This window comes from Anoplophora glabripennis, unplaced genomic scaffold (assembly GCF_000390285.2).
Source record: "Anoplophora glabripennis isolate ALB-LARVAE unplaced genomic scaffold, Agla_2.0 scaffold80, whole genome shotgun sequence".
NCBI lineage: Eukaryota > Metazoa > Arthropoda > Insecta > Coleoptera > Cerambycidae > Anoplophora > Anoplophora glabripennis.
Genome location: NW_019416401.1, coordinates 582,485 through 602,244, shown reverse-complemented (window position 1 = coordinate 602,244; position 19,760 = coordinate 582,485). Strand labels below are relative to the sequence as shown.

General features: G+C 33.6%; 1 protein-coding gene across 1 annotated transcript in view; it reads left to right on the top strand.

The window, feature by feature from the left end:
• LOC108917582 (sodium/potassium/calcium exchanger 4) overlaps positions 1 to 19,056 on the top strand; it is a 21,888-nt gene extending 2,832 nt beyond the window's left edge. Inside the window, exons 2-9 of the mRNA XM_018724269.1 lie at positions 1,377 to 1,552; positions 5,717 to 5,840; positions 5,974 to 6,175; positions 6,421 to 6,591; positions 11,515 to 11,869; positions 11,994 to 12,200; positions 15,576 to 15,677; positions 17,747 to 19,056. Coding sequence (XP_018579785.1) covers positions 1,483 to 1,552; positions 5,717 to 5,840; positions 5,974 to 6,175; positions 6,421 to 6,591; positions 11,515 to 11,869; positions 11,994 to 12,200; positions 15,576 to 15,677; positions 17,747 to 18,072 — 1,557 coding nt within the window. The 5' untranslated portion in view covers positions 1,377 to 1,482 and the 3' untranslated portion in view covers positions 18,073 to 19,056. The remainder of the gene's footprint in view (positions 1 to 1,376; positions 1,553 to 5,716; positions 5,841 to 5,973; positions 6,176 to 6,420; positions 6,592 to 11,514; positions 11,870 to 11,993; positions 12,201 to 15,575; positions 15,678 to 17,746) is intronic.
• Positions 19,057 to 19,760: the final 704 nt, after the last annotated feature.

Sequence of the window (19,760 nt, the reverse complement as noted above, 5' to 3'; positions counted from 1 at the left end):
TAGAAGAAGAGAAAAGAGAAGATTTTTAACGGTTTTTTCGATATATCTCGAAAAGTAACAAAGCAATCGATACTTTCAAAAAATCAGTCGATAGATCTTTTTAAAACCTACAACTTTCTCATTTAAAATTTTTCAATCCGTGCTATATTTTTTTAGTTATTTTAGAAAAACCGTTTTTTTCAACTTTGCGATTTTTTTTAACCATGTTCGCCATATTGGATCGAGTTTAAAGAACAAGAAACTCAATTTAAAATTTAATTTTCTATACGGTCATATTTTTTTTGTCCAGGTAATAATTTCTGTAAGCATTTCTCTATAATGCTTGGACTAGTACATACATCGTTGTCAAAGAGTTAATAGATTGATGAGTAATATTGTATAACTGCATACGTTTTTCTAAACACTTCCACACTATTTGCAGAGTGTTGTCAGTTTGTCAACAAACAATTGAAGGGCAGAAAAGGCAATATATATGATAGGGCTTTCGTGTTTTTCCTAGCAATATTTGTTGTTGATATCTTAAAATTCCACTTCTGTTAAAACTGTGTACTTTTTTTCTAATCTAGGAACGTGCATATTATTGCGAAACAGAGATAAATAAAGCGAATTCCATTTGAAGTATACCGATATTCAACGTGACTTGTTGAATGTTAATCAAAAATCACTTAAAAATTCTTTCCTTAGAATCATGTTCGATATGTAACGATAATCGGGATCTGATAGACATTTAAACACAACTACAAAAAAATAGTTGTTATCTTACACAAGTTTCCGTCGTGTACTAATTTCAGTAAAATAATAGCATTCTATCGCTTAACTTTTTGATACAAAGATAGTATATAAAAGGGGTCCATCTATTTCCAGAAAAAAATCCCCAATTTATAATTCCTTTCTTTTGTCTTTTATCCAAGTGACTTCAGACGAGTACATTTACTTAATTTTAACATTACAAATTTATAAATAGGATTCGTTATCTTTAGATAATTATGTATTATTTTAATTTATCTCTTAATCTTAGTAATTGGTTATTAAATCAATCTTATCGACGGACATACCTATTTTTAGCGAAAAAAATTAAGAAAACAAAGACATGGATTTCAATCGAAAGTGATGTTTAAGTGTTTTATTTTTGTGATACCTATAATTAAATTTTTTCAAGCCTCAAAAACTACAAATATATTTCCAGTGGTCGTGATAACGACTTAATTGATTATGAATCACCGGTTTCTGTAAATATTTTAAATAAAATTTTATACGTTTTCAACAATATGAATGCGTATTTTATCTCCAAAAAAACATTCTAAATAAATATACAAACGCCACCACCAACTTTGATTTCAATTCAACGACACTTCAAGTGTGCCTCTTTGTTTCAGGATTAGGGAGCGTTGCGGACATAGCAGAAAAATTCCTTGGATTCCAGTTTTCTAGTGGTGATACTCAAATCGTTTGACAATAGCTCTCCTGTCCTAGAGACCAAAAATGAAGTTGCTAATTTCGACATTCATAGTGCTCAGCATCGTGGCTTGCACAACTTCTTTTTCTTTAAGTGGTAAGTGATGTTTATCTTATAACAACCTTGACTAACGACACACTAAGATAAGCTGTAATATATCTATTACATACATGGAGTTTTTGAATGTGAGGTTTCAATTTTAACAGCTGCCTATTTATACGAGTTACAATGAAGCAGTAACATATAGGGTGTTTGGCATAAGAACTGACACAGAGCTAGATCAATATAAGGACAATTTTCAATTAAATATTTAACAACAACGCACGTATAATTTTTTAAGCCCTGCTGGACTACTTTATGACATTGAATATATTGAAATTCAATATCCAGTACCGATGAAACGTTATTGCCTCACCGCAAGGCTTGTTATTAATTACCTTTTTACTTTATATTCTGTTTCTGAACTTCCTGGTAGATTAGGAAGCTATTACAGACATTTGGCAAGCGCAGGAAGCGATCAATTTTTTTTCTCGCACTGCTGACTCAAACACGTAATGTTCTAGTCATAAATTAGGCACTTAGCTTGAGACGCTTGCCTTCATTTGTTCTACAGGGCAATATTTTAACACATTGAGCGCACGAAAAATTTGATGGCTTTCGGGAGCAATTTATTGCGGAGGTATTGATCACAATAAAACATTATTTTACCGGTAGGAAACGCTGAGGAATGTCTAGACCCCTACTAATCTTCTAATGCAAATATAGCTTTTGTAAAGGATTTGACTACTGCCGTAATCTAAATTAAATATTTGTTTAATTTAGATTTGGGGCCAAAAATGGATAGTTGATGTAAAAATGTTATTGTTATCATGTAATTATCTGAATAATATTTGACTAAGAGATCATAATGGTTGTTAAATTAATAGATTCTGTTACTGTAATATTTCCTAATGCTTATTTTGTGTTCTGTCTGGAAATACAAGAGCATGCGAGGTGGTTCAGCTGCTGTTACACCATCAGCAATACTTTTAGATGATTTGTACTTGATAAAATTTACCTAATGACACCAGCACCAGTCGCTTTTATTAAAAATTTTAAACTCGATCGCCCTGAATACATACCTTAGTAATTTATAATTCAAAAGTACTAGAAAGGAAAGTTGCGAGACTTATAATTAACTGTTTTACTTGTGATACTATTCCTTTCTGTGATACCGACAATTTTACCATAAAGTAGCTGCTACTATATAATTTGCTGCAAACAAATTGACTATAAATTATATAAATGAAACATTAGAATAATTTTACTGTATTTTCCGGATATATCAGAAATCTATATCGAGGAGAAAAGTTGTGAGACGCTTGCGTTAAACAAACTATTTATTGGAACGTAATAAGTATTCGATGCGGTTAGATATTATGAGGCAGTGTTTTAGTGGTAACTACAGGAATATAGGTGAGCTTTGAGTAAATTTTAATGTATTTTTATATACTTTCATACAAACTTATTTTGCGTATGTCTCTTCTATCCGATTTTTTCTTCAAATAATCAGTAGAGATAAAAACTAGGATTGTAAACTTCTAGAGTAAAGGAAGTATATATCCTTGCAAAGTAATTGTAAATGTAACGGGATCGAGCTCCGACCTTTTGACAACTGGAAAACATTTACTCTTCATTCGTTGAATATAAACACATTAAATAACAATCAGTCGCCACTGTGTCGATCGGAGAGATAAAAGCTAACAGGTGATGAAATTATACTCTTTTATCACGTGTATCTAAATAGTCAGTTCACTAATGTAAACAAGGGGGTATTTTCTCTCAAAGCAGATCTGTTATTGATTTCATCTCTTTGTACGATCACAAAAAAGTAATGTAACTTTTGGAACAATGTTATCAAGGTCTACAAGATGTTTTGGAAAGGGGTATCATAAATTCAAAAATAAAGACTTATTCCCATTGGCCAAAGATTGACGATTGACGCCAAAGACGACTTTTTTTAATTTTAGCCATATCATTTGCAAAACAAAATGTATTATATTGTGATTTTGAACAGATAAGTTTTAGATGGTGCGAAATAAGCTATAAACTTTTCCTATGACATATTGTGACATAACTTTTTTGGGGTTATGTTCAATGCATGTCAGCTATTATAATGTATAACTTTCTCTTATATAAACACATACCTTTATTGAAACCCCTGGGAACCTACTGTTTTTGAAAAAAAACGCATTTTTTTAAAACATACAAAAATGCTTTTTGTACTTGGTTCACGAACTAACTCAAAATTTTTTACTTTTATAAGGACTATGCCTCCTGCTACCTATAGCGAAATACAAAATTTTTATACGGGAATGATTTTTTTCGTAGTTTTCATAAAAAAATATAATGCATCTGGTGGTTATGAAGAGACCCAAGATGCATTTGATCAGAATGTCCAGAAACGAATGAGAGTAGCTTCCTTAGATCAATTTGCCTCAAAAATTTATCGGTTTTTATTTTTTTCTGTTTCATTTTAACTAATTTTTTTTAAGGAGGTATATCGGGCTTCGAGGGAAGTGAGGATCGCAAGAGGGGTCCTATGCTTTTCTTGTGGGATTAAAACCCGCTGCCAGCTTGAAAAAATTAAATTCTATTGAAATTATTTGCGATAAACATTATCTATATAGCAAAGAAATCTACTCAATATGCACATAGTATACATATTGAAAATTAGCAACATAAAAATACCATATTTATACCATTATTTTAAATTATATTTAATGAACGCATAAACTCTATGTAGATGTGGCAACAGCGCTAATAATCGAGTGCAGTTGTACACACTGCGAACCTACAGACCTCGGACATCGGAGATATTGCGTGTCAAATTCGGGTAAAGATGCCTATGCGTTTAAAAATGTATTGTGTGTAAACTATGTAAAATATAATTATTATATATAGCAAATATATCGTATTATCCTCGCGAAGATTTGTATCCTTTATTTAAAATACGTAAATCATGTGAACTGGTAAAACAACGAGAAAATAATTATGACAATTTAGTTCTAAAGAAATGAAATGACACTCGCGCCCATCTCTCGTCCAAGCCAAAGAAAATGTTGGATGCAATTTTGAAGGTTCTGTGATAGAAATTACATTATTACTTACTGTTCGTGTTTTTCAGCTCTATTTTAGTAATGCTACAAAAGTTTTGCAACTATAACAAATTTTTTAGATATAAAGTTTGTTGAGAAATATTTATGTTGCTTTGTTATTCTTTACAAATGCTTTTATCTCAAGTATTACTAATTATATTAATCGAGTAAAGAAAACTTTATGTGACCCTAAATATTGCTGGGTAATGATTACGCTGTTTTACAATTTGTCAACTGTATTTTTTATTCCAATAAATATATCACAGCTTCCTAGTCTTTTTTAATTAATCTAGTTTTTTAAAAACATTACAAAAAATCATCTGTTGTGGATAATTTATTGTTAATAAGAATGTACATGGGATTTAGGAAAATTGTATATGTTTGAAATCAATTTCGTTTTTATCAAGTCTTTCAAACGTATTCCCTCCTTGCTGTCAGCTGATTGCGACGTTGCCACATTAATCCTCAAGTCAGACAGAAACGCAATTATTGGTTTCTGTTTCTAATTAATACAGTTCAAAACTTACATTAGTTTTCCATCAATAATAAGATAATACTATGTACTATCTATGGAAAAATTTTTGTTTCACAATTTCTACATTTTTTCTCAGTTATGGGCAAAAAAAGCCGCACCGTCCATCTTCGCCATATAAACCTATGTTAAATTGAACAACTTTCAACAACAATATCTCAAAATCTAGATTCAAAAAAATTTAAAAAATATATGACGCACAGAGGGAGCACTGGGTAATACGCTATATAAATTTCAAGTACATCTGTGCATTTGAGTAAACCCGATATACCACCTTAAGCCAGTAAACTTATACTAAACACTAAGGTAACTTGATCTAAATTGATTTATTTTAATCCGGGAAGTTTGGTTCAATTATCTTCGGATACCTTGTACATTAAAAAGAAATTAGTTGACTTTGAAACAGGCAGTTATGTATTTTTCAAAAAATTTATTTGAAAGACTATAGGCCCTTGGTCCATAGGCAAAAATTGTATTTTTTCGATGGTCTATCTGCTCCTGACTTTATGGTACCCTTTCCCGAAACACCCTGTATAAAATACTGGTAGAATGCCTGTGCGGTTTACCATTTTATTTTAATTTTTTTTTCAGAATCATCAAATGTGCCAAAGAGCAACAGTAGCCAACTAAGTACTAAAGAAACAGATAATCCATTAATTCAGAAACGTATTCACAAAAAACACAGGGTGTTTATTCCATTTGCAAGACCACTGAGGTAAGATTCATAATTTGTAAATTAACCTGAAGATTCACAACATTTGTCTCAATGAGATTTCTTGGCATTTTCCTTGCTTCCGAATGCAAAACAATCTCGAGCTCTTGATCTAATGATTGCGTTGTTGTTACAGGGAAGAAGAGCCGGATAATGCGACATGTGAAGATTCATCAGACGAATTCCCAGTGTTTCTCAATGATTATGCAAGAAACCACGGAGGCGTCGTGCTGTGTTTCATTATTGGTATATATTGCTTCACGCTTCTCGCTGTGGTTTGTGACAAATATTTCTTGCCCTCCGTCGAGACCATTTGTGACGTCCTCCATTTGACACCCGTAAGTCTCCTTAGAAATGTCACTAATAACTTTGTTACTACAGCAATCCAAAACAGTTTCCAAAAGTCAGACGCAGGCGCAATCAAATATAATATTTGTTCAAGGTACAAATTTCAGTGTCTTCAATCAAATGCAGTTGCAGACTCTTGGAAACTGATTTCAATGCGCTGGGAACAAAGCTAACATGAACCGATTGAAATGATCCTTTTACCAGACGTACCTTCTAAAATCGATACTTTTTTCAGGACGTAGCAGCTGCGACCTTCATGTCAGTCGCTACCTCTTGCCCCGAGATGTTCACCAACATCATAGGTACCTTTATCACCGAGTCGGACATTGGTATCGGTACCATTGTGGGTTCTTCTCTTTTCAATGGACTCGGGGTGGCTGCGATTGGAGGTCTAGCCTCGATCACGGTAAGTGTAATCGATTTTCAAATCAACCGCCAATCTAGCTGTCACGTGATGTATGTATTCAAATACAGCGAAACAATAGTAAAAAATCAAGTAGTACAGTCATTGAAGCTGAAAATCAGCTGTAACCTCCGAATTCTTTCAATGAATTTGCATGAAAATTTAGAATAAGGCTCACCTTAGGCTCAAGTTCAAAAGTGACATAAGCCCGATTGACGCTTTTTGTTTTTTAGGGGTAAAAACTAAAAAAATTGAAAAAATTAAGTTCTCAGTATTTTATTGATAAAAATCTTGTTCAAGCACAAAGATTAAATAATGTTCCATGTTCTCGAATATTTTATGATATATTTGATCTTTTCGACCCTTTGTTTAACCCTTAAAAACTACCCCTATGCAAATAATGATAAAAATTACTTTTTAAAGATTTGGAATGATTAAATCGTACAATTATTTAAAATAAAAGTTACCTTACAGCTAATAAAATAATTTTTCTCTTTCAACCCCTAAAAACCACCCCTGTATTGACAAAAGTGATAAAAAATTACTTTTTAAAAGCTTGGAATGCTTTAACGGTGCAATTATTTAAAATAAAAATTCCCTCATTGCTTATGAAAGAATTTGCATCTCATAACACTTTTCAACCCTTATAAATCACCCCTGTGCTAGAAAAATGATACAAAAATTACGTTTTAAATCTTGGAATGCTATAATTGTGCAATAATTTAAAATAAAAATTCCCTTATATTGTTTATGAAAGAATATTTTACTTTTGCCATTTTCAACTCTTATAAACTACCCTTTTACCAATATTAATGTAAAATATTTTGATTATAATCGATTTTTAAATATAATCGACAAAAAAATTGCTACGCTGCATATAAATAATAATACCTTTTTTTTACTTATTTTATTTGTATAATATAATATACAGTGTGTCCCAGAAGTAACGCAAAAAAATCGTATTTTATTTTGTGTTGCGTTTTCAAAAAAACGCTAAAACACGTCAATTAGTAAATAAGAATTGTCATTTTGTCACGTTGCTTAAACCTTTTTTGCGCTATGTTTCATAAACATATGACGTCATCGACATTTTTTTTAAATAGCACTACCTAATTTTTTAAGCATAAATGGATAGTCCTTTTGAAGGGAAATACGTCGATATAGGGTTTGGCCTACTTTACTTTGACAGGAGCGAAAAAAAAGCCAATGACTGGAATGGACATGGTTTAAAATAACAACAAAAGTAGGTATCATAAACTGATGCGAGAACAGTGCCACAGCAAAAAATGGAAATTTGTGGATGTTTTGTGTTTTGGTTGATTGTAGGTACGTTTTTATGTATTGACATGTTGGCGTTTTCGGCGATATGACGAACGGCAGTATGTGGATTTTCAGTGACAGCTAAACATAACATTTTGCCTATCATTTTCTATCACTATCGTTGGCCTTCCAGATCTAGACAGATCTCTAGCATGGCCAGCGTCTTCAAATTTGCGTACTAATCTGCATACAGTGGACGGAAGTATTGGTTGTTCTGGATACTTGGGGTTGAATAATTGACATACTTCATCATAACTACGGATCCTATCTCCGTATCCAACCATAATTAGGATTTCAGTTCTTTGTTTCTCATTTAAACACAACACCATCGTAATGTAAAGTTATGGTATTTGTAACTGTCACAATGATATGACGCACTATTGCATTCGCTAAATGTCGTCTTCAGAACAATGCCTACATAGCCACTGTGATCGGGTGTACCTACCCAATCTACATAAAAACATGTACCTACAATCAACCAAAACACATTTTTTGCTATAGCACTGTTCGCGAATAAGTTTGTGATACCTACTTTTGTAATTAATTCAAACCATGTTCATTCCAATCGTTGGCTTTTTTTTCGCTCGTGTCAAAGTAAAGTAGGCCAAACCCTATATCGACGTATATTCCTTCAAAAGGACTATCCATTTATGCTTAAAAAATTAGGTAATGCTATTTAAAAAAAATGTCGATGACGTCATAGGTTTATGAAACATAGCGCAAAAAAGGTTTAACCAACGTGACAAAACGACAATTCCTACTTACTAATTGACGTGTTTTAGCGTTTTTGTGAAAACTCAACACAAAATGGATTATGAATTTTTTGCGTTACTTCTGGGAAGCACTGTATAATATATAAAAATCAGGAAGCCTATTTTGCTCCGAAAAAATGTCATTGGTTTTTTTACCATAACTCGGTTAATTTTGAAGCTATAGTATCCTACAAAAAAAGCATTTTAAAGATAATTTCAAGAGCTGTAAGATCGTTTGCATATAAAACCTTTTAAGTCCTTCGTTTTTAAAAGGGAAAGGATCGAAGGTTTCGAGACAAGTAGGTTTTTCACTAAAATGGATTCTTCAAGCGGCGATATCTCCTTTATTTTTTATGATACTATGGGAATAAAAGCAAAGTATTTGTTGAAAAAAAAGCTACATTTTTGTTGTCTATCATTTTTTACGTATCTTTCATAGTTTCAGAGTTATTATATAAATAAGGCAATTGTTTTTGAATAATGAAAAATACGTTTTCAACTTTTACCGTACATTATTAAAAAAATACGCATTCTAAACTGGTCTAACTTTAGGATCGTATGAAAAATACTAAAACAAAACTAATTGTAAAGGGTCTACGATTAATTTTAATTCTGATGGAAATGGTACAGCGTTTACTGCTCATTTTTCCTTAAAAAATATGAACTCCTTCAATTTTGCTCTAATTTACTTTTATAAGTGCTCATTTTGAAGGTCTTTTTGAGTACCACAAAAAACTCCTGGAGCGTTATACACGTAAAAATAATCCTTTTTCCGTTATTTGACGTTGAATACATCGATTCGAGTATTCCCCCCAAAACAAGTCCCCTTCCACTAACCATATTTAGCTTTGAATAGGACGTACACACTTTTTAAAAAACTATTTTCGTTGTTTATTTATAAGCTACATTTTTGTTTATAACACTTTTTTTAATAAAATGCGTAGTTTTTGAATTATTCGCAAAAAATACTTTGAAAAAGTGTTTTTTTCACTCAAAATTTCCAAGTTTTCAATCGTGAATAACTAAAAAATCATTGATTTATCGAAAAAATTCTTCGTATATTTTTTTGCTCAAAATTTCATTCTCTATCCAGCGTTATTTTTGAAAAAAATTCCACCCCCGAGAAGGGGTGTCAACCCCCAACAGGGTGGAAGCGTCAATCGGCGCTATGTCACTACTGTTCATTAACCTTTTCTCTAACTATCTGCCAAATTTCAAGTCGATCGGTTCAGTTTCAAAGAATTCGGAGGTAAAAAGCTTCAATGACTGTACTAAAGGTATTATAAGCGTGGATACGACTACAAGTTAACTAAGTACTGTTAGGTGTATGTTTTCATGTGGAGCTTATTTACAAGTAATGATTAGATTACCTTACGGGTGTGGTACGTAAACATGTAGTCAGACTGTCAAGAGGCAACAATGGGCAGATGAGATGTGATCAGGGTTCCTGGCAATCACTCGTGATATGTAACAAACAAGTACTGCTGTATGTTCTTAATACGTAACTAATTATGGTTTACACTCACCGGGGGCGCCCCGCCCCGTCCTTCGCTGTCCTATCTGGCGGTCCCTCGAATAAGCATCCCCGATGTAGGTTGTGCATGCATCTGGAACACCTGTAATCAAAACTACACACACATACGCTCACTTCTTTCATCCTCGTATCTCTCGGCTCAGCCCCTGGATACGGCGCCCCTTGGCTAATGCCCTCGGCCTCACCATTCATTCTCGTATCACTCGGCTCAGCCCCCGGATACGGCGCCCCTGGGCCACGACTACCTCTCGGCCTTACCATCCACTCTCGTCACCAGTCATTTATTCAGTAGTAACACAATAACAATAATAATAATAATAATAACACCTGATTTATAGAGACAGATCTGCCCTAATGACGTACTTTAATTACTAAGATTTTAATAAGTAATCGCTGAGAACGTATTCACTAGACTGCTGAAATAAGACTCTCGTCTCTAACGCAGGAACCCAGAATCACACCGTCAGCTGAATCTACATAAAATAATAACGCTATGAAATACAATCCATCATTTATTGAGAACTAAGCCCAGTTATTCACTTATTTGTTTATTTAATTCTTTTCTTTTAAAACAGTTCCTAACAGTACACCTTTCCAGATTTATTTCTAAAAGTACCGATTGTATTTCAAAAAGCGTCATTTCAATTTCGTCTTACTAAGTTTAATGTCAGGCAGTAAAATGGTTAGTTTGGATCAGAAAGTATCAATTTCGGAAATTATATGTTCTTACTATTCTTATTCTTAGTTCTCCAACGTCGTAAATTTTGATTTGTCGGTATTTAATTTTTTAAAACTGTAATCGTTTGTCACTTGTGTCATTATAGAAACTTAACCACTCAAATAATAATCACATGCATAATAGCAGATGTCTGTAGTAGTCAATCTTATCTTATCGAACAATTCGAACGTTTATAAATTCGAGTCCAATTCCAGAAATAGAATATGCAATTATGTATTAAATAAAGACAGTCGGGATGAGATTAAGTGGAATATCATTTTGTTTAAATGAACTTGACTCGCAAAGCTGGATTATTTGATAACAGGGTATTAAGTCATTAATACTGGGATAATAAACGTTTCCTACTGTACTTCGAGCTTACTGATGCACAAAACGTTTCTAATATGCTTTAGAAGCGTTCAAATAATTCATCTACACTCCAGGTCTGAAAAACTAGGCGATGATTCAGTCTCAACATGTAGCGTGTCATTATAAGGGTTAAAAAAATTGTTAAGTTAAAGAACACAGCCTAAAACTATACTACTTGGTTTTCTCTTAAGGAAAGACTATACGTGCAAAATAAAATTGTTTTAATTCGGCAGCCCCTGCAATTAGATTGGTGGCCCGTGACCAGAGACGTCTGCATTTACGTGATGGCAGTAGCTCTGCTCGTGGTGATCACCTGGGACGGTTTCGTCTTTTGGTACGAGGCTTTGATACTCTTCATAGTCTACTTCGCCTACTTCGCTATCATGTTCCAAAACACGCGCATCTCCAGGTTCGTAAAGAGCAGGCTTGGAAAGGACAGAGTGGAAGATCTCCAGACCGACGAGAAACCGGAAGCCAGGACTTCCGTCATATCGGCCTACGGCACGTATCTCGAGGAGGCGCACAAACCAGGCTACGTCAAGGCCCATGAGAAGGTTATTAAGGAGCTCGACGAAGCCGACAAGAAAGGTATGCATCTTGTGAAATTTCTTTTGAAAAAAATGCATTTTGGACGGAAATATGTTACTGCAATACAATATATACAATACAAAAATATTGTATACATATTAACAAAATGTTTCTTTTGTTACAGAAGCCGAGAAGTCGTTGTTCCGCATCCCAGAAGGGTCCAAGTTAAAAAAATTCATCTTCTTCTACACGTGGCCCATCCAGCTCATCTTGCGTTTTACAATACCAAATCCCAAAGTACATCCGAAATTATTCCCCATTAGTTTCCTCATGTGTATCGTATGGATCGGTACAAATTCCTACATGGTCTCTTGGATGATGTCAGTTATTGGTAAGCAACCAAATTTTAATAACTATAAAGTAGTTCATAAAACGTGGTTAGTTGAAGTAAATTCAAGTCAGAAACTATTTTATTTAGATTTTATTGAAAAGTAACAAGAACACGACCAAGCTTACTTCACAGTTGGTATCGAATTAATATATTCCAATCGTTTTATCCTATTGCTAAAACTTGATACATCAGCTTATTCATATATATAGGTTAATGTTTAGAAACCCGGGGCCTGATTGCTGCGCTGGTCTTGTTGAATAAACGTCATCATAATCTCCGAATAGTGTATCCAACTTGACCTTCGCATGGGAATCCGTTACATAGTCTTTGAAGACAAATCTATTTCTGCAAAACTTCTCCAAAAATACACCAGAATAACTCCTGCACACTACTTATCTTTGATGTTCTATTTGTTAAACAAGACAGAAATGACATATCGACGCTTTAGTACGAAAACGTGCTATCTCAAATTTCAGTTGGAAAACATGCTAACTCAGATCTTTAAGTAAAAACATGCTATCTCAGTGTTACTAGAAATTTAAGTTGGCACATTGAATGATTGAAACCGTGCATTTATAATAAACTTATACAGGGTGTTTTTGAATAGAGTAGCATAAATGATACCAGTGAATCTACATTTCAAAAGAACACGATCTGCAAAAAATCGCCTTAGTAAAATGTTCACCCCTGAAGAGATATGGGCCATCAAAGTTTCCAAAAAAATTATGAAAATTGGCTGTAATTTGAAAACCGAACGAGGTACAAATAACAAATTTTTTACAGGTTGTTTACTAATACAGATGCGAGTTTTCAACTATTTTTCGAAAATTTTAACCCCTCGAAAGGGGTTGAAATAACCACCCCTCAAGCCATTTTTTGCCATAACTTTTATATTTCGTAAAAACTCGATATCCAAAAATACGCATTAGATAAACTGGTTCTTTTAGAAACTTTTACCTCTCTAGCAATTTTCCTTTAAAACTTTTCGTTTATTAATAAAAAAATAAAATGTATTACCATTCACCTCACACCGTATATGATTGCAATCAATCAAAGAAAAACTAAGTGTGCTGCTGTCATGCCAGTTGTCACAATTAACTCTTCTGTAAGTTGTCACTGTTATCAGCTAAATACTTTTTGGGTGTAAATTAACAAGAATTATGCCAAATTTTACTAATGATGAATATGTGGACATGCTACAAGTGTTTTTTTCTACGATCGTGCAAAATTTACTACTTATTGCACTACCTACTGTGCCAAAAGTTTAACTTTTTTTACAGTAGTACAAAAAAAATATTGATTACAAGTTTAATCTAAGCATATCCATAAGTACCTAACGTCTGACATTGACAATTTGCGCAATTAATTTCCAGTTGTCAGTTAAAATTTTAATATTATGTAAAATACTGTTAAATAAAATTTGAAATAAAAACAATCGTAGAAAAAATGTTGCGTGCAACATGTGCAAAAAGCATATTTGTTGCACTTAACATGATTGCAGCTCTCAACTTCGTCTCGAGCTGCAAACTTCATGCATCGTACAACAAATACACACTCTTTACAGTAGTTGCACAAATAACTGTTTGAATGTCGCAGAAACTTTTATTAAATAGAAGTACAATGAAAACGAAACTAAGAAATAATTTATTATCAAAAAGAGAAAAAACAAAAAACTTAGTTAAAGGACATTTTCAAAATAATTGCCATTTCTTTCTAAACACAACCTAACACGTTTATCAAAGTTGTTACGGACTCGAGCAAAAATTATGGGATTGTTGCGAATCTCATCAGCCGCCGCGAATATTCTTTCCTGTAGCTCTTCAACACTGTCAACTGGGGTCGCATAAACAATACTTTTTATATGTCCCCAAAAGAAAAAATCCATGGGCGTTAGATCGGGAGAACGTGCAGGCCAAGAGATAGGTGCCTCATTGCCGCGACCTATCCAACGATTCGGGTAATTTAAATTAAGCCACCGCCTAACTACTACAGTGCTGTGAGCAGGAGCCCCGTCATGCATGTACCACATGGCCTGACGTACATTTAATGGTACTTCCTCCAGAAGTGGTGGTAGATGCTCATTTAAGAACTGCAAATATTCAACAGCACCAAGTCGATGAGGTAAAACAAAAGGGCCGACAAGCACATTTCCTACAATTCCTGCCCAAATGTTTAAACTAAAATTATGTTGAAATGTTGTCATAGATACTTCGTGAGGATTTTCAGGAGCCCAGGAATGAAGATTGTGCATATTGGTTAAACCATGTCTTTGAAAAGTTGCTTCATCTGTGAAAAGTATCTTTGAGGCAAAATTCAAATTATTTCTTAGAATATTAAGATACGATTCGCAAAAAACAACTCGCTTATGCATGTCTGGTTCAAGTAGAGCTTGAACTGGCCGGTGGTGAAAAGGATATAATAAATTATCATGGACAATATTCCAAACAACACTATGGGACACATTTAAGTGCATTGCTGTTTTTCTCGTACTAGTCTGACGATTTTCGTCAAACTCTTCAAGTACTGCATCCTCAAGATAAATAGTACGAACAGTAGGTCTTCGGCCGGTACCCTCAATATGCGGCTGTATTTTTCCAGTTTCCCGAAGTCTTCGTTCTACCGCCGAAAAAGTTTGTCTGTGGGGAACTTGACGATTTGGATATCTCTCATTATACGCTCTTGTTGCCGCAGCACAGTTTTTGCGACATTCAAAATACACTTGTAGCATGTCCACATATTCATCATTAGTAAAATTTGGCATAATTCTTGTTAATTTACACCCAAAAAGTATTTAGCTGATAACAGTGACAACTTACAGAAGAGTTAATTGTGACAACTGGCATGACAGCAGCACACTTAGTTTTTCTTTGATTGATTGCAATCATATACGGTGTGAGGTGAATGGTAATACATTTTATTTTTTTATTAATAAACGAAAAGTTTTAAAGGAAAATTGCTAGAGAGGTAAAAGTTTCTAAAAGAACCAGTTTATCTAATGCGTATTTTTGGATATCGAGTTTTTACGAAATATAAAAGTTATGGCAAAAATGGCTTGAGGGGTGGTTATTTCAACCCCTTTCGAGGGGTTAAAATCTTCGGTTTCAATCATTCAATGTGCCAACTTAAATTTCTAGTCACACTGAGATAGCATGTTCTTACCTAAAGATCTGATTTAGCATGTTTTCCAAGCTTAATTTGAGATAGCATGTTTTCCAATTGAAATTTGAGATAGCATGTTTTCCAACCGAAATCTAAGATAGCATATTTTCGTACTAAAGCGTCGATATCGCTAACATGCAAGAGTTTATGAGTTCTTATTATGATTCCGATTAATTTAATTACTTGCAATTAAACACTATCGACTCTTTTTTTCAGGGAGTGTTTTCAAAATCCCCGACGCAGTGTTGGGAATGACGTTCTTGGCCGCTGGTGGTTGTCTACCAGAATCTATCTCGATGACAATTATTTCGAGGAGAGGTAAATCTTTAACAGTACTATTAATAAAGCCAGACATCTGCGTGCGAAGTCATTAGGAATTTTAAATATAATTTAACTGCTAAATCTATTAAAACAAACTTAACAGCGTTTGGTTCTGCTGCAAGCAACCTTATCATGATATATTTGTACCAATAAAATGGATTCTAAGTATATATTAATCTATCAAAATTGTTCATTACCGACCATGTACATTGAACATGGAAATTCGGCCAAATAAGAATATCCGGCAGCTGTAACATGTAACAGTAGTTTTGTTGGTAATCGGTAGTAGCCTACTAAATTTTTTGAGATGTAGCGACCCGTATCAACGCGTTAAAACTTTTGATCAATTGTTCTTTGATCTGGAAAAAATTATTGTAAATTTTTCTTAATCAAGTTATTTCCTACAACTTTGCATTTGGAAGTACTAGTCTATTATTTCAAATAAAAAAGTTGGCCTATGTCAGGTTTTAAAAAAATAACACTGTATATACAGGTTGTAGAGATTCTTTTCCTAACGGTATATACGTGTATCTATTTTTTTTCAAGGTCGTATTTTTCGAATACGAAGTAATATATTGAAATGAAAAATAAAGTTGATAAGTAAAGGAAGTTTAAAGATAAATAATTATCGGACTGTTGAAAGACCAATAATTATTAACGATATGAATTTGAAAATACGCTAAAATTAAAAAAAAAATCATCAAAATCGGACCTCTAGAAGGTGATATTAAAAATTTTTGAGCGCATCGGGGTTCAATTTCGATCAGGCCGAAGCGGCCGCGCTCTCTACTTCCCCTACCACCACCACCCGTACGATTTTCTTGAATTTCTCGCTTGCATAAATAACTTTAAACACGTTTTAAAGTAGGTTTCCAATGAAGAAAAGTATTGTAATCTTAGACCTGGTAAGTATTCGGAAGACCAAAAGTATTTTTCGAAAAATTAACCCAGATGTCCCAGTACATTTAGTATAAATGACGGTTAACTTTGATCGGCTATAACTACGTAACTAATTGACCAATCGATCTGTTTTTTTTTTCTAAAGAAGCGTCTTTCCAAGAATTTTTAAAACATGCTTTAAAAAATTTGATTTGATTGAATATTCGCAGTTATTCTAATTGTTACTAAGTACAAAAACTCGACCAATGTCGAAACAAGCGTCAGAGCTCTCCTAATTGACGGATTCAAATTTTTCACAAAAAGTTTGAAAGCTTGAGAGCCCTTCTATATGTGATTAAATTTTAAAGTATCTCAGGGACTTGGTTTTTGCTGTGCAAAATTTTGAAAATTTGCAATTTTTTTTTTCAAAATCTGGATTGCAAAATTATTATGCAAAATCTATCTAACCGATTTTGATGAAATTTGGTGTGAAGAAAAAAATTCCCTAAAAAGTATTGTTTTTTAACCCCATTTTTACGATTTTTTCGATTTTTATCATAATAATCATGATCCATTCGATTTGTAACTAGTCATGTTTTGTAAAAAATTTAATTACAAACATTTTTTTTTCTCTTCCATTTTCGCCTAAAATAAACTCTTGAAAAGATACATAATTAAATAGGAAGAAAAATATAACATTTTTCGATTTTTTTTTAACATATCGCTTCTCCCGAAGAACAATGACGTAACTTCAAATATCTGTTTATAATAACCCCATCCATTTTTTATTTAACACATTTTATAATACACAGATAGTTTCCACACAAATACACATAGTTTCCACACTTATTCCAGTTACAGAATTGTTAATAAATTTCTCCTCATTTAAATGACAAATTTCATAATACTTTTAGTTTTTTCTTTCTCATATTGACAGTTACGTCAATGTTCCTCCAGAGAAGCGATATTGTGCCGCCAAAAGTTAAGCCCACGTTTTTTTTTATGCGCATAGAAAAATTTTCATTTCTAGTGATATTTGAAAGCCAAAAAGCCAAAAATCTCCGTGGATATACGGTTCACCCAAATATGGCTTTTTGAAACAGATACCGTCTGGACTATAAAGCTAATACTGTTTAAATCATTTTTCTTTTTCATAACCGCATCTAACTTTGACCTTCTTTTTCCAGGCGAGGGTGCATTCGGTGTATCCAACTCGCTGGGCGCCAATACCATGAACATCCTCTTCTCCTTGGGCATGCCTTGGTTCTTCAAGACCATCACCCAAGGAGCCAACTCTACATCTTTCATCAAGATCCAGTCGGGTTCAATTGAATACACCATCCTGGCGCTGATCGGAGTCTCCTTCTGTTTGTTCTTAACCCTCTTCTTCAACAAGTTCCGCCTGGGCAAACGTGCCGGAAGTATCCTGATTACCATCTACCTCATCTACGTGACACTGGCTATCCTCTCCGAATTGGTATTCTTCGACAACGACCAGTCCTGCGACGGATAGAACAGACTTACTCTTTCATCGTGTTTCCGGATATACTCTTGTTCAGATTTACACCATGGAAATGTTTCTGGTTGTAAGTCTGGACGTGATCTATGATACCTGACATTTTAGTGTAAGTTTGTAAAAGACTAATTCCAAGCAATAAGGTTATACTCTTGAAGAGATTTTTTTTAGCATATGTAGGTAGCTAATGTTGGAGGAGACTTTAGCAAATTTCATCTCTATTAGTTTGTAGGTGCTTGTTTTTTACAATTTGGAATGTTTTTCAAACGATATTTTGAGAACAAGAAAATATTTCGTGTTTTATGCCATAGCCAAAGAGAACACATAACTGCGTTAAAAATAGTCATATTAATTAGTAAAATCATCATTAGGCACATTAAGCGATGTACGAACTTAAAAACTATCACATCTATAGTCTTCTTTCTAAGCCCCTCTCACACGATACGACTTTTGTCGCGACAACGCGTCTAACGAAGAGGGCTCGCACTTTTCTAGGTTTCAATCCAGAATTTTGTGCTCCAGTCTGTGTAGAGATCAGAAAGAGGCAATTAAAAAGGTCTTGCATTTTATAAATGTGTGTAGTAGATAGTTAACAAGAAAAAAAGGAGGGATAATTCTTCGACTGATCTTTCTTGGGTCGCAGTCACAGCCTGGAGATTATTGGGTGTCGACAAAGCTTAAAAAACTCATTTATTTGATATTATGCCATTGAAAAGCTGAGAGGGATGCGTCAGATCTACGAACAAATTGCCTAATTTTCATTTATTGTTGACTGTATGTTTTTCTCTCAAAATCGCTAACTCACATATCTCAAACTATTTGGAACAAAAAAGTAGATGTACTTGTTGGTGCAATATTATTGGATAATTATTTTTAAGAATGAGATCCTTAGGAATTAGTGTTATTTGATTATTTAATTCCTACACCACAGCGTAGATTGTTAACGTTTTTGTAAATAGAATAAACACCTGTATTTTTTTATATCGTTTTTTAATTATCTTATACACCACAATAAAACCTTATAAACGTGCAGATAGTCTTTGGGGGCAATTAAAATGCGAAAAGTGTTATTTTATTGAAGAAAAACCAATGACAAATTCGTCCCAGTTGGAAATAAATCAGAATACCATAAAAATAAATATCCTGGAAACATTTTTTCAGTCTCACACTTTCCCATGTCGGGATGTGTTCATATTTCTTTGCAAATGCAATTTCTACAAGAATAATATGATCCTGCTTAGTTGACACGTTTTCCCGCTTAGTTTGAATAGCGTGAACGGTGTGCAAAACGGTTTTTATTGCCGTTATCTCCATCGTTCAATAACAATATATTTGCAAAGTTTATAGCCGTATGTAATTCAAGCAGATTACTTCTTTTGGCCCTTTATTAAAAAATGGTTATAAAAAGAAAGTATTTATATTGAAATCTTTAATTGGCAACCCACCTGGATTTTTTTTTACTTTTCATTACCGAAGTAGACTTTTCCAACCCCCATGTCTTTCTGTGGAGGCAAATATCTACCCCAGAATTAGCTAATCTTAGCAGAAAAGCATATGAAACAGTGGCCCATATAGTTAAAGATATTTAAAAGAAAATTTTATTAGAAAACAAATTTTCACATCAACTGTCGTAACTTTGGCGCATTACTCTTACTGAATGGGTGTTCTGTACGAGCTCCATCAAC